Raw genomic sequence first — 15,796 nt, 5'->3', positions numbered from 1 at the left:
TTAATATTTAGACAACTGTCGCTTAAATACCACACGTTTTTATGGAAGAACTGACATTAAAACACTTAAATAAACAGACGATGAATAAATTAATTAATTCTCATTACGTACTTTTAAACATTCTGGTAGCCTTGCCCCATGAAGGTCTAGTCAAAATTATTTTGTGTGGTTATCGACAGTAATGTCACAGACATTATTTATTTAAATTCTAGCCTCAGTAATTCAAGGCTTTTTATTTTGTAATAATAATTTATTGTCTTTTTCTTTTCTTTTTTTATCAAATCTTCCTTTCCCTACCACAACTAACAGTTAGGCCAGGTAGAAAAGACCATCTACATTACAAGAAAACACTGCCCTCTAGTGGACATATTGTTAATAAAAGACAACATGACTCTGATTTTATCACTGATCTTTATTTAAAACCTGATATGATAGCATGTTAGAAATTTCTGTTTGCTTGCAGTGTAAATCTGAAATAGTAGCGTTGTTTTCAATGTGACAAATGAAGCCACATTTTAATCTTCCACGTCTTTGGTGTGTTTCCCATATAAATGTATTGTTTAATAACAATATTGGTCACAGATCAAGTGTATCACAATAATTAAGAATTCTAACAATGTAGTATCAAACAAAACAAATTATATACACTATACAAAGAGCTGCGTGTCTCAACCTTGACTCTCTTAGCCCCTGAAAAGTGTCTGAATAAAAGTATTAAAGGAAATTAAGCTGGTATTACTTATCAGTAAGGTCCGTCGTGAAAGTGATCACAAAACAGGAAAGCTGTTTGTTTCTCCTGCTGGCTTGGTCCAAGTTCAGTAGCAAAAAGAGTCCTCCACAGGAAAATGCAGTACCATCAATACATTTACAAGACAAGAGAACTTGTACATATATTTAAACAATGCAGAGCATTATAAAGGCTTGGCAACACTTAGAAACAGATCCCCTCTTGTACATCTGTTCAGCGATCACAATTGGATATGGCCAGGAGAATGTGTTTTAAACAAACCAACACGGTGAACAAGTTTGGTCAAACACTTAATATATCAAAGACCTCACAGGCCACAGCTCTCTAACTTGTTCTTATTGTAAGACTGTGGTGGTTTTGAACACTAGCTCCTTTTTTAAATTGCATTGTGAGTGTGTTGTGAGTACAGCAACTGCATTGATCTATGAAATCTTGCAGCTCGTCCGTGCGCAGTTCTGGGATGGGCTCAGTGGTGGGTAGATGATTTTGGATTTTTTGGTTCCGTTCCTTTTTTTAGCGCTGCTGGCTATGACCGAGTAGGAACGGCCGTGCATCATCCTGGCGTTGAGGCCGTTGGCCATGGAGAAGGACTTCAGATGGCTCTTTAAGGCAACAGGAAGGGGAAGTTTGTCCACAAGGTGCACTGGAGTGCAGGAAACAATAGAACGACAACAGAGGTCCTGCAGACTCAACACTGGACAAAAGAAAAGAACAGGTTCAGGTTAAATGCAACATATTAGAGACCATAAAAACAAAATGTTAGATATTATGTCTTCATAAAATACTGCACAAATGTAGGTATGCAAGCTATCTGTCTTTATATGGTTTATAATCATTCAGAATTTGTCAGCAACGTTCGTCTTTAAAGGATGAAGTCATTCAATGGAAACTGAAGCTGTTTTATTATATTGCTTGGCCTTTAAATAATCTCCAGTCAAAATAAACACATGATGCTTTTATTCAAATGTCTTAATCTAAGCTAAGTAAATGTTTTTATATTGCTTAACCTTGTTCCTACAGGCATTTTTCTAGCATAAACCAAAGCTATGATTATTAAGAGCTGAAATGTGCTGTGTGGGCGGCTGGCTGTTACATTGATATTTGAACACTGGGTGTCTCCGCTGTGAGAGGCATAAAGTCTCAAAGCTTTGCATACTTCAGGTTTCTAAAGCGTTCCTTTGGCCTATACATAATTGCAGCATAGGTCTGAGGAAAAAAAAAAAAATTGTATTGCTGTTGCTTATGTGGTCATTCTCAGAAAAGGCTCCACTAAAAGGTCTGCTTTATTCTATGACAGCCTTCCTTAATGCATCATTTCATGTCAGAAACGTTTATGGTGAAGCTTGTTTAATTCCCGGCGAGAACATTTCCAACCTCAGCTACATAATGAGTCATAGGGAGATGTTGATGGAACTGTAGTGAAACAAGACAACGATGGTATTGTTGTGAACTACTGACGATTGTAGAGGTTTAGCTGTCTTTTTTCTCTGTAATTGATTTATATGATTTACGTTTATGTAACTGTGAATATAAGTGATATTTTTACTATAATAATTCTTGAAATAAAAATAATAAATATTTATTTAAAAGAAAATATTAAATAAAATAAAAAATATTTTTACAGAATGATACTATTTGGCATTAAAAGTATACAATTTTATAATATAATATAATATAACGTATGTCCTGTATCAGACATCAATTCATTTACAAATTTCTTAACACATTATTTAAAAAAAAAGTTGTATTTCTGTAAGTACATATGCATTTGAATTTGTATTTCACATAAATTATTTTATATTGTTTTTTATAATTATAATAGGGAATGATTTTTTACATTCAGATTATAAATTATGCACAAACATGGGCAAAATATGGTGTTCCCAATCTTACAATGAACATAGTGTTTCATTTTTGATATTAACATGTTTTGATTTTATTTTTCAAATATCATACAGCTGAGTCCCAATTAGATAATGTCCATATCGTATATGAAGCCTGACAATAGAGGCTTGTCACCTTTATTGGGTCTCCAAAGTCGCTCCATACCATGCCTCATGAGCACAATTCGTGCCAGCTCAGTGAAGGACTCAGTAATGTTGAAGTTACAGAGAGGGCTGACCTCGAAGAATGTGACCCCCAGTCGCTCTGCAAAAGCCTGGGCGTGCTCGGTGGTCACCTGACGCTTATAGGCCAGGTGAAGCCTGTTTCCCACCAGGATCTTGGGAACACCTGGCGCATGCTGGGTAAAAAATAAATAAATGAAATAAATAACAGTTACAAAAGCACTCTTCAGGACATAACTAGTTTGCTGATTTGTTTTATATTATTATGTTAACACAATCGCTTAAATGATGAAGCAATTTTGAAAGAAAATGCTGCGCATCATCAGCCCCCTGCTATCTATACTGCTATTAGTTACAGAGCCTCTGTATCCTGTATCATTGCAATGATTAGAATCATAACTGCTGTTACTGAGTTGCATAACAAGCACATTTCCTGAAACACAGAGATACACATCTATTTTAGCACTTTCTCAAGATGATTAGCTTATGTTATATTTAATGTGATTTCAAAGCCACTAGTATGAACTCGTGTCTGTTTATACTCATAATCATACTGCACTGCACATTTAACATATAATACTGAATACTGTAACTACAGTAGTTTTGATATGATTGACCTGATTTTACCTCATCGATCTCTTTAATCCATCTGTCGATGCCATCAAAAGACCACCGGTTTGTGATGTCATATACAAGGATAACGCCCTGCGTGAAACAAAATATTACACGCAGCATTATAAAATAGCATACAGTATATTAAACTTAAATGCACTTTCAATTCAAAATGAAAGAAAAAAATTAAACCATAAGCTATTATTTGGGGTTTCAAAAAGTCAGTGTGGTACTAGAAGTGGTATTATTTAACATCTCATATAGTATGTGACTAAAATTGTTGGCAGAGACGATTAGAATGTTATGTCAATAAAGACAGTGGCTTTGCTCCAAGAGTTTCTGTTATTAGGATATCTGTGTTTGCCAGAACAAGGAAATGTCATATCAACAATACCAGTCCACTCCGATTTATAGCATACCACACTTTCAACAGGAACTGCTGATCATTGGGTGGGGTGTTTAACAACTGTCTAGGAACACTGGGATTTCAGAGATACTTAAAAGCTCATTTCCTAAAGTCTCTTTGCCCATTATATACAATGGGCTTACACACAACAACACAAACGGTGTCTGATGAAAATCATACAAAATATAACAACAATTTAAAAATAATATCAATTATAATTACAAAGAAAATATTTAAAACATATATTAATTTTATTTTATTTTTAAATTAATAATTATAAATAAAATAATAAAAAAATAATTTTAAATTTAATTTACATTATTTACATCTATTACAGGCATTCACAAACTCACAAGTAGTGACTGATAAATAATTTTAAATGTATTATATTTATATTTGTGAATAAAATAATTTAAAATAAGTTTACTTTTTATTTAAATGAATTCAAATAAATAATTATAAATATTATTATACAAAATATATCAATACACAATGGGCTTACACACAACAACACAAATGGTGTCTGATGAAAATCATAACAAAATATAACAATAAAAAAAATAACATCAATTATAATTACAAAGAAATTAGTAAAATAAAAAATATTTAATTCAGTTCAATTTAAATGAATTATTTTTAAATGAATAATTATAAATAAAATCATGAAAAATATTTTTACATTTAATTTTAATTGTTTACATCTATTACAGGCATTCACAAACTCACAAGTAGTGACTGATAAATCATTTTAAATTTATTATATTTATATTTATGAATAAAACATTTTAAATAACTTTACTTTTTATTTAAATTAATTCAAATAAATAATTATAAATATTATTAAACAAAATATATGTGTTTTATAATGTATTGCCATTATACCTGAGCTCCTCTGGAATATGAGCGGAATATGGTGCAGAATCTGCCTTGTCCTGAGGTGTCCCTGCAAAAAACAACACAACACAGAGGGTCCGCATGACAAAGGACACATTCTTCTTACTTCTGTTCTTCAAAATGTCTGTAGCTATTGTCTTTCCCTCTGCCTGGTGACACGAGGAGCTCTCTGTGGTTGGTGCCAGGGCAGCAGACTTTGAGTAGGAGCAGTGAAATGAATCATTCACCATCCAGGGCTGAGCGCAGCACCAAGATGTGCCAGTCATGTTGCAGCGGGTAGGACTGGAGTATCACAAACACTCTGCTCTAAAATGCTTCGTCTGTCAAGGCCAGATTATCAATAATTGATTCCAGACTCTTGCAAAAAGCTCAGTTCTCTTAAAATGCGCCAGAATTTATAAACAAGTTCTAGCCATGGCTAGTGGGACTGACTTGGCTGAATTTTTCATTGGAAGAGTTTGTTGAGGAGCGCTGTAATTAACATAGCCAGACGTTTGGCATGTTCACTTCATATTTTGGAAACCGAAGAGACCTTATTGAGCATACACAGGCATGATGGAATGGAGGGGGTCATCTTTAATCTCTCTTCATGCTCAGTTTGAGTTCAAGAAGATAACAGGAGGAAATCAAGTTGAAACTTTAAAGTTCAACATGTATTTCTAGGAAATGTCAGGTGCTGCAGTCATGGGTTTCCAGTTTCCACAAGGAAAAATAACTGTGATGTAAAGCTACTCACCAAAGCTGAAGCTTGACTCTGCGTCCATCGAGCAGTATGGTAGTTGTCTTGTAGTCAATTCCTACAAGTAAAGAAATACACCAAGTGTCACCAAGTGTAATTGCAAAAGTAATGACTGTTTTCAAACAGGCTTCCTGGCTGCCACTGGTCAAAAAACAGATAGCCCCTCTCCACTATAGGAGAAAAAAATACAGTCAAAAGGTTTGAGTCAGTAAGGTTTTTGTTAATTTAATAAGCAAGGACCCATTCAGACAGAAAGACATTTATAATGTTACAAAATATTTATATTTCAAATAAATGGTCAAGAAATCCTTATAATAATATATATCAAGGTTTCCACAAAAATCACAACTGTTTTCAGAAATGTTATGTGAGCAGCAAAAATAAGCAAATCAGAATGATTTCTGAAGGATCGTGTGATACTGAAGACTGATGCTGCGAATTCTGCTTTGCCATCACAGGAATAAATGATATTCTAAAATATATTAAAATAGAAAACAGGTATTTTAAATTGTAATAATATTTCACAGTTTTACTATTTTTACTGTATTTTTGGTTATATAAATACTGTCATAGTAAGCATAAGAGACTTCTTTCAAAAACATAAAAATCTTACTAAATCAACTTTTTTTGGAATGGTGGTGTATGTTAAATGGCCAAAAAGAGGCAAAGTAGCACTGGCAAAAACTAATTAATAATTATAATAATAACCAAATGATGACAATTTCTGAAGAAAACACTGATGATGACATTTCATGACACTAGTACATTGTGATTGTTGCGAGAGTGTTGCTATGCAATTACTAATGTCTTCTAATTGGTTTTATCACTTTTAGCTAGAGGGTTCTAAGCATTTGCTTAGTGGTCCAAGCCAAAAGATCCCACTTCCAACTCTGTATGATATTCTGGCCCTACATATGGTTATGTAATTGTCTTCCAGACAAATTTCAAAGCCCAAAAGTTTAGTAAAATAAAAACATCATTCTTAAACAAGCTGTACAATTTGAGTTTAATACTTATCGTTAGGGGTTTGTTCAAATTCCTAGTATGAGTAATAGTAATGTCCACTAATAATCTAATAACTGCAAATGGGAAAGGCAAGTGGTGAGAAACGCTAAAGAATATTCCAGAGAGAGTTTGCATTTTATTTTCAAATAAAGACTGCATTCCTTTACTCTTAGCCAATATTTTATTTACAAAGTACCTCTTTTGATCAAGCTTTTGGGTGACAGTAACTATGATTAAGTGACGCCTGCTGGTATGAACATGACACTCGAGGAGGATGCCTAGGCTGAGATTGGAAAGCTTTAGTGTCACCTCTGTGGGGGTTCCAGGTTCCACACACATACACACTGGCATTCTGAACACTTTTTATCCTAGGGAATTTCAGAGCCCATCACACATTCCACTGCGATGAGAATGAAACCCAACACTGTGAAAATATACATGGAACAACTGGGAGATTCCATTAAAGTGACAGAAAAAGGATTTGAAAACACCATTGCTGTCACTAAAGAATGGAACCAAATTAACCAATCACAATTTCATGTCACCCTGTGAACTGTGAGGTCACTTAGTGAATTACAGCGTATCCAAAGGTATGCACTAATGGTGAGGTTTAACGTTCTGTACATTAAACATCAAGTATCAGGTATCAAGCCCCATGAAAAATTATGCATTAGTTCTGTTTGGGTCTCAGAGACTACATCTATAAATATAATAAATGAAAACTTAAATTATATTATTATGCTTCAAATTCAAATAGCATCTTTTACATGATTTTTAAAATGTTTTTGAACGTTTCTTTTATGCTCACCAAGGCTGCATTTATTTGATCAAATATAGAGTAAAACGATAATATTGCAAAATGTTATTACAGTTTAAAATAACTGTTTTCTGTTTTAGTATATTTTAAAATGCAATTTATTCAGGCAAACTGAATTTCCAGTAGTCACAGAAATTATTCTAAAATGCTGATTGGGATGCTCAAGAAACACGTTAACATTAACATTATAATCAATGTTGAAAATATATATATTTTTATGAATATATATACAGTGCCCTCCAAAAGTATTGGAACAGTAAAGACAAAATTGCTCTGTTGGCTGTGGAGTCAAGACATTCACAAATATGATTAATAGATGAATATGAGACAAAACTACAGGATGTCACATTTTATTATTGGGTGATTCAACACATAGATGTTTTACCAGCTAAGAAGTTCAGACTTTTAGAGTTTCATCCCACTGATCTAAGTGATCAGCTGTGTCCTGTTGCATTAATTCTTCAGATATTAAAAGCAGGGAATATGTCGTTTCAGTTATATCCATTACTTCTGCATTCTGAATCTTGCATTCGATGATGACACACACAAACCAGGATGAAGACGAAGGAGAGAAAAGCAAGCAATTTGGATGCTAAAAGAAAAGAGGAAGTCAGTTAGAGCTCTAGCAAAAACAAAGGGCATGGAGAAATCAAGAGTTTGGAAACCACCAGCAACCAACAACTACCTGATCGGCTGAGAAAACAACAGTAGTTGATGACAGGCAAATCATAAAAGCTGTGAAAATGAACCCTAAAAGACATGTCTGTAAAATCACCAACAACTTCCAGAAAGCTGGGGTGATGCTCTGACAATCTACTGTCCTCAGGAGACTTTGACATAGAATAACAGAGGCTACACAGCAAGATACTAACCTCTGATCAGCTCCAAAAATAGAAAGGCAAGATTAGAGTTTGCAAAAAAGCACAAAGGTGAGCCAGAAGAGTTTTGGAACTGTGTTTATGGACCGATGAGACAAAGATGAACCTTTATCTAAGTGATGGGAAAGCAAAAATGTGAAGAAAAAAAGGGAACTGCACATGATCCCAAGCATACAGCCTCATCTGTAAAGCATGGTGGAGGTGGTGTCATGGCATGGGCAAGCATGGCTGCCTCTGGAACAGGCCCTCTCAACTTTACTGACTTAATGTATGATGACAGTAGCAGAATGAATTTGGAAGGGTACAAAACCATCTTGCCTACCAATATTCAAGAAAATGCCACCAGATTCATTGGGAAGTGCTTCACATAGCATCAGGACAATGACCCAAAACACCCTGCCAGTTCAGTCAAGGAATTTATAAGGGCAAAGAAATGTAAAGTCTTAGATTGCCCAAGTCAGTCTCCAGATTTAAATCCGATTGAACATGAATTTCACCAGCTGAAGAGGAGAGTAAAGGCAGAAACTCCCCAAAACAAGCAACAATTGGAATTGGCTGCATTAAAGGCTGGGAAAAACATTTCAAAGGATGAGACCAAGAGTCTGGTGATGTCTATGGGTCACAGACTCACTGCTGTGATTGTGCGCAAGGGATCTGCAACTAAATAATAGCTTTTAATCTTTTATATCTGCCTTATGTCCAACTGTCCCAATACTTATGCTCACATCAATGAGTGGGATGAACTCTAAAAGTGCTGTTCTTTTTATTTGGTAAAACGTATGTGTTGAAATGGCTAATAATAAAATGTGACATTCTGTAGTTTTGTCTCATATTCATCTTTTCATCATATTTGCAAATGTCTTGACTCCACAGCCAACAGAACAATTTTGTCTTCACTGTTCCAATACTTTTGGAGGACACTGTATATACACACACAGTATACACACACACACACACACACATACACACACAGTGTAATAATGTTTGATGTTCATTAAAAAACAAAAACATTCTTTAAAAAAATGGTTTGGTTGAACAATAAATGCTTAATTATATGACTCTAACTTCAATTACAGAACAAAAACATCTTTTATCAAATAAACATGACTAGCGCTTACATCATATTTTCCACCACTAAATAAATCTTTTATCAAGCTTTTGATAAAAGGCTTATTGTGAATTATTTAATTCAATGTGATGCATCACTTTTAGACAAATATTGTATAACACCAGCTCTCTAGTATTTTTTTTCTTTATAAAAATGTCTGCCTGTAGGATGCAGTCTTCCTGTTTGTGTGGGCAAGCTCTGATTCATCCTGACAGATTTTTTCACACTAACCCTTTCTGTCTCCCCGCGCAATTACCCTGCTCTGCACCTCTCCTCACCTCCCTCACAGCAACCAGCAGAGAGCCATAGACCTTTTCTGACGGGATGACACATACGTCGGATCAACGGGAGTAAGTGGATGAGGGTGAAGCCTCCATGGATAATGGTGTTCAAAATCTAGAGCTGAGGGAGAAACAGTTATGCTAACACTTACTGATCCATCCCTGTGCAACTTCAAGTCACGAAATGATAAAAAAACAAAAATACTGCAAGCTGCTTTGTGGCCTGTGGAGACGTTGTGGTTGACCTCAAAAAACATCAAACAGATCAGCCAGAATTTAAAGCAGCATAATTAAACTCAAATAGACCTCAGCCAGGGTAGACGCCATAGTTAAAGGTGCACTCAGTAATTTCTCCCTGATTAAAAAATAAATAAATAAAAATAAGTAAATAAAAAGTACATTTAATTTTTTTTTAAATCACGTAGACCCACACGGGGTAAAAACTGGAGTAATTTTAGTATCAAAATTGCCTAATGTTGAAATTCTACACTAATTTTTACAAATTAAAGGGACAGTCCTCCCAAAAATGAAAATTCTGTCATCTGTCATCACCTGTATGCAGATCTTTCTTCTTCTGAACACAAAGGTAGATATTTTGAACAATGTTGATAAAACATTTTCGTTTCCCATTGATTTCCATTGTATTTTTTGCCAAGTCAATGGGAACCAAAACTATTTAGTAACTTGGGTGGACTATTTGGGTGGACTATCCATTTAAAAATAAAATACTAAACTAAAATCAGTCATGGGTGAATTTAGGCATAATAACACGATAATACACAGTATGAAAAATCAATATTACTTTTAAGATTTCCTTTTAGATTCTCAAGATTATATTTTACAGTGTTATGAAATGTATAGTGTTTTTAAGTATTAACTTAAGAGTGTGTTAGATGACAGCAAAGATGATCTAAATTAGAAAAAAAAACAAATTATGGAGAATGAGCATGCAAAAATAAATATTCATTACAAAAATATTGACTGATACCAAAAAATTACAAAAAACTCTAATACTGGCTAATGACCGATATGGTACCAATAAATAGTACATTCCTAATCAGAAAATATTTGCTTTTGAGTGATGCTGCATCCACACTGCAAAGTGTCAGTAATGATGTTTTATTAACAAAGTTCGGGAGGAGCACATTCAGATAATTAACCCAGCCAATTCATCATCAGCAATCACACCGTCTATCCTATCAGAGAGAGAGAGCCTCTACAAATAGCCAAGCCATCTTACCTCCATCCTCTCTACAGTCTTTCAGCATCCCTCCTTCACCCTGACTCCTCACCATCAGCTCGCTCCTACCACAGCACGGGGAGGAGCACTCGGGGGGAACGCTTTGGGTCCGGGCTAAATGCCGAGCTCGGACCCCTCTCCCCGGACAGGGGGAGTACCCTGGGCTCGGAAGTAATTACTGAGCTCGGAGCCCTCTCCCTGGACAGCATGCCAAATACGCATAACCTTTACTCCGTTTATTATATGTAAGTGTGAACTCATGAATACGTCAAATGTAAGGTAATGCAACATAAACAAAAAATATTTGATGCATGTTGTATCATCTTAGATGTGATCTAAGACAATACAATACACAGAACAAACTGTACTCCTACCATTCACAGCCTCCAAACCAGTATGTACTCCTGTACTCCTACCATTCACATTGTTTTAATTCGAGCAAAATTTAATATACTGTCCACCCTGATTAAGCTCCACAGGCGTTACATAACCTAAAACACATTGAGCAACACATCATCCTGTACGTTATTTATAAGACAGTGGTTTAAATGTTTCAGTGGCACAGAACTGATTTCTCTCTTGGTGAAGAACAGCTGCAAGGCTTCAACTGGCACTGTTCCTTTAAAATCAAGAGTCAACGCACCCTTTTCATCATTCAAACAAACAAGTGGCTTGAGAGGTTCATGCAAGTGTTTAGATAAACATCAGAACGTTCCACTCCTTTATCACCAGCAAAGCCTGGCTGCATCCTCGTTCCCCTGAGCCGCATTTTGCTCAGCAGTCGGAGAGCACAGTTACGTAAGAGTTTTGGCCAGTAGTAATAATCTCTATAAACAGAAATTCCAACAGAGACTTCTGCTGGCAAGGTGGTTAGGCAAGAGCTCTCCCTTTCTAATCATAATGGAGTTTATCAACCGTGTACATACAGTATGCACTTATAAGGAATTTTGAGAGTTGCTCCCAAGGTTACAATACAAAATAAATACACAAGTTATAAAATATGACAGAACAGGATGTAGAAAATGTTCTGAATCTAGTAAGCAACCTAAACAGCAAAAGGCTCCAGCACTGGTCTATTAATTGCTTGCATACCCAATGTCTTAGAATTTGTTTTCTAAGTATTAGCATCCTGGCAGAGCTGTTTACTGGCCCTACGGGGGCAATATTTTTTCTAGAGAGTTTGTAAATGAATGTAGTATGAAGTCACTTTCACAAGACTGCAGTGGGGTATTAAATTTTCATCACTGTTGCGCTGAAAAGAGCAACTAGTTTAAAGTTAACATGAAAACAAAATTGACCCTATTTACTTTGTTAATGCGCATCCCTGATCTTACTGTGAATTATTAATCAATGCACCTTTTTTCTCCAAAAAGTAGTTTGTTGTCATAATAATTATTCAAAATGCAATAATATTCTCTTACTCTGAAACAACGTTCCTTCTTTGGTAACATCAGGCTATTCATTCTGGTTGGAAAACCCACTTTTCACAATCCACTAAAGTCCCGTCTTGCTCAGAAATATGTCATATTACTGAAGTGGGTTGTGAACGGAAATTCATGTTGACTTTAAAGGAATAGTTCACCCAAAAATGAAGATTTTCTAAACAATGCTTAACACATGCTCAAGCCATCCAAGATGTAGATGAGACTGTTTGTTCATCGCAACAGATTTGGAGAAAATTAGCATTACATTACTTTCTCCCCAGTCGTTACTTGCTCAGCCCCTGCAGTGAATGGGTGCCGTCAGAATGAGAGTTCAAACAGCTAATAAAAACATCACAATGATCCACAAGTAATCCATACGTCTCCAGACAATAAATGAACCTATTTTGAAGTGAAAAGCTGCATGTTTGTAATAAACAAACTCATCATTAAAGCATTTTAACTTTAAACTGTTGCTTCTGGCCAAGATAACAGTCCATAATCCATAATAATGTTTCCTCCAGTGAAAAAGACCATCCACTGTTGTTCTCTGTCATCAAAAACCATTAACTTGATTTGTGCAAATTTCTCTTTTGGTTCAGGAAAAAAAAAAAAACGTTTTCACTAAAAGGAGAAATTTTATGGATAGAAGACTTGTATTTTAACAGTTTGAAGTTAAACCGTTTTTTGCAACACAAGACACTAATTGATTTACTGAAGTTGTGGATTATTGTGAAGTTTTTATCAGCTGTTTGGACTCTCATTCTGACGGCACCCATTCACTTACAGAGAATCCACTGGTGAGCAAGTGATGTAATGCTAAATTTCTCAAAATCTGTTCCGATAAAGAAACAATTTTAGCTTTATTTATTTTGTGAACTATTTCTTTAACAATATACTATGCCTGTCCAAGCAAGACAAATACTATTTAAAGGCTTTTGGTCTAAAGATGATTTTGTTCCTATAACCTGTTGCCCCTCTTCTAAAAGTGGCTGGCACTCCTTCCTCAGCTGCTTGAAAAAATGAGAACACAACTGTGCAAGCCACCCAGATCTCAGTCAGCCTCTGACCCTAAATGAACAGGTTGGCTGTCAATTTACTTGCTAAACCACTTCAGTCTAATCTAAGCTGTTACAATGAGACTCAAAATGTTCATCACCTCTTAGAATTTGCCCAAATGCTGTGACAATGAAAAACGGCACTGAAAATGAAAAGCATGTTGTTCTTCCTGTTAAAGCATGCAGAAAAACAATAAAACAGAAAGCTGGAAAAAATATGTAAACTATTAAGAATTAAGAGACCTAGTACTGTCACATCGAGAGAAGATTGCTAACGAGTAAAGATGTTGTGATTACGTGATACCAGCCACATGTTTGCATCACATAATGAATGTTGTTGGTCATTCAGGCAAGACACATGAAAAATATGTTGTTTAGCTGTGAAAGCCCAAAGGGGGGTTCACTACAGTTGATTTTGTCCCCTGGGAAGAGTTCCTTTTTCCAAAACACGGAGTAACTAATAACTACAACTACTACTGAGCTGTAAATAAGAGCGGGACAAACTGGGGTTAGATGAGCGGTGTGATCTTGATGTTTAATATATGTAGTATATTTATTGTTATAATAAATAAAAGACTTAAAATAAACATAGAACAGATGCACATCCCTTGTTTTTGTGTATAACAGTTTTTGTTTACATTTTCGACTGACAACATTTCTGAAACTGTTCACAATAAATTATGTAGATAGTGTATAATACAAAGGTTACATAATCTACAATCCATAATAATAGATTCATCCAGAAATGCACAGACCAACTAACATTAGTCTTATTTGTACACAGAGATCAAAACTTACCCATATTGTATCCATAGGGTGACTCACTGGACCCATCCTGTAGACTGGCCAGTATTTCCCCTTTCCCAACATCACTGTCTCCAACCAGCAGGAATTTCAGGAGGAAATCATAAGCTTTTGCTGGGCTGTTCCTGTGGTTCATCTTCACATCAGCCCGATGACCCATTCTGGTACATCATGTAACTGTCCTTTGATGGACTTGTGTTAAATATCTCAGACCACCAGTGCAACTGAACAATATAGCTGTTTTAAAAACAAACCAACGTAGTATTCACTAGTCTTTTCTGTGTTTAAAATCTCATGTCCAGTACAACACTAAAGCTGTCCTATTGTTCAAAGATTCTGGTTGTGGATCCACTGATGCTGTTGCGTCACATTAGTAGGTAAATAAAGACCCTCGTATGTTTACAGTATAGTAACACAAACCAAGTAACTTCTTAAAATCGGTTGTTTATACTTATAAAATAAATGTTAATCTTTATAAAACACTCCTAATGTTTTTTCATCTTTACAATTCGAGCAAACCTGGTCCATTGAGCTCTCAGCCACGATCCCTCTCTTCTATCAGCCTCCCTAAACAGAAAATGTGAGTTCATCCTGAGATTTTCCTTGATTGGCTCCTGTGTGGAGTTGCTAGGGCAACTCTGCTATTTCATTGGACATTAATCCCGTTCATCAAATCCCGAAAACGCCCATTTCGTGTTGGAGAGGTTGTGGCCAATCTGCTGTTTTGATCCCATAAGCGCTGGTACCAGATCAGAGCCCGTATGTTCATCCATTTAGGTTTTGTCTCGCGGACGGTTGCTTGGCTGATTCTGCGTCAGCGCTCCGGCGCGCTTCAAGCGCGTGCTCGGGTTTGTTGTTTTCCGGGGCACGAAGAATGACGTAGTGTTTAAATGACGTAATATGATTATTGTAGTTTTTGTTTTGTCTTTTTAAAACCGCTGCAGTACTTCGAAACTATATTTTAGTCTGAGAATAAAAAGGCTTCAAAACCATTAATGTGAGTTATTCATTCATTTTTATATATATATATGTGTGTGTGTGTGTGTGTATATATATATATATATATATATATATATATATATATATAAATTTACCATCATTGTATTTTGCATCTTTGATCTATTGGGCTTTCAAACTTTACAAACCCAGTCCAGCTGGACACTATTATAACTGTCTTTAAAAACATTCACTAGCACCACATAACTACATTATATAATGCTTTACAGATCAACATTAAGAAAAGTGTAATTTAGTTATTAAAAATGACACGAAAATGTTTTCTTTTTTAATGTATCATATATCAGCTGTGATATATGCATTATGTCAAAGTTTCATCTGCTATTAAAGCACATTTAAAAATTGTTTTAAACATTTTAGTGAATGCAGCATACTGGTTTGGAATTTTTGATTATTACATCATTATTGTTTAGGTCTCCAAGAAATATATTACAAAGATTGTTTTTGAAAATTGCATTCATATTTTATGATCAATCCACTATTATGCAATTATACAACATATGCAGAATCTCTCTACATTGAATAAAACAACATGATCTTCAGGATCTCATTCATTGTGATTAATGACTACTCCAATATCATTTTTATATATTTACTTTAACATCTCATTTCTGTTGTGACTTGTGTCTGATTGATTATGTATAATCCAAACTGAAGAAACACGTTTGAGCCTAGTGTTATTGCGCAATATTGTTCACTTTA

The 15,796-nt window shown here is 35.1% G+C and overlaps 1 protein-coding gene across 5 annotated transcripts; it reads right to left on the bottom strand.

The window, feature by feature from the left end:
• Positions 1-408: 408 nt before the first annotated feature.
• rab40b (RAB40B, member RAS oncogene family) lies at positions 409-14,869 on the bottom strand. Of its 5 annotated transcripts, none has more exons than XM_058794338.1 (7): positions 14,584-14,869; positions 14,072-14,314; positions 5,463-5,523; positions 4,715-4,775; positions 3,442-3,519; positions 2,768-2,990; positions 409-1,442 (listed from the first exon to the last, which is right to left on the bottom strand). In XM_058794338.1, the coding sequence occupies exons 2-7, from the start codon at positions 14,235-14,237 to the stop codon at positions 1,171-1,173; spliced, it is 861 nt and encodes a 286-aa protein (XP_058650321.1). In that variant the 5' UTR covers positions 14,238-14,314; positions 14,584-14,869; the 3' UTR covers positions 409-1,170. The 5 variants fall into 5 exon arrangements, with proteins under 5 accessions (XP_058650321.1, XP_058650320.1, XP_058650322.1 ...); XM_058794337.1 differs by having other exon boundaries at positions 14,597-14,869; XM_058794339.1 differs by lacking the exon at positions 14,584-14,869 and adding an exon at positions 9,552-9,675 and having other exon boundaries at positions 14,072-14,209.
• Positions 14,870-15,796: the final 927 nt, after the last annotated feature.

The sequence above is a fragment of the Onychostoma macrolepis genome, chromosome 12 (genome assembly GCF_012432095.1).
Source record: "Onychostoma macrolepis isolate SWU-2019 chromosome 12, ASM1243209v1, whole genome shotgun sequence".
Taxonomy (NCBI): domain Eukaryota; kingdom Metazoa; phylum Chordata; class Actinopteri; order Cypriniformes; family Cyprinidae; genus Onychostoma; species Onychostoma macrolepis.
Note: the sequence above shows the minus strand (reverse complement) of the source record. Positions and strands in the feature narration are given on the sequence as shown.

Bases quoted from the DNA above. Each gene is read 5' to 3' on its own strand.
- rab40b (XM_058794336.1), bottom strand. From the start codon at position 14,237: ATGGGTCATCGGGCTGATGTGAAGATGAACCACAGGAACAGCCCAGCA. The intron at 3,520-4,714 runs GTATAATGGCAA...TGTTTCACGCAG, and splicing joins CATATTCCAGAGGAGCTCAG to GGCGTTATCCTTGTATATGA. The intron at 2,991-3,441 runs GTAAAATCAGGT...TTTTTTACCCAG, and splicing joins GGATTAAAGAGATCGATGAG to CATGCGCCAGGTGTTCCCAA.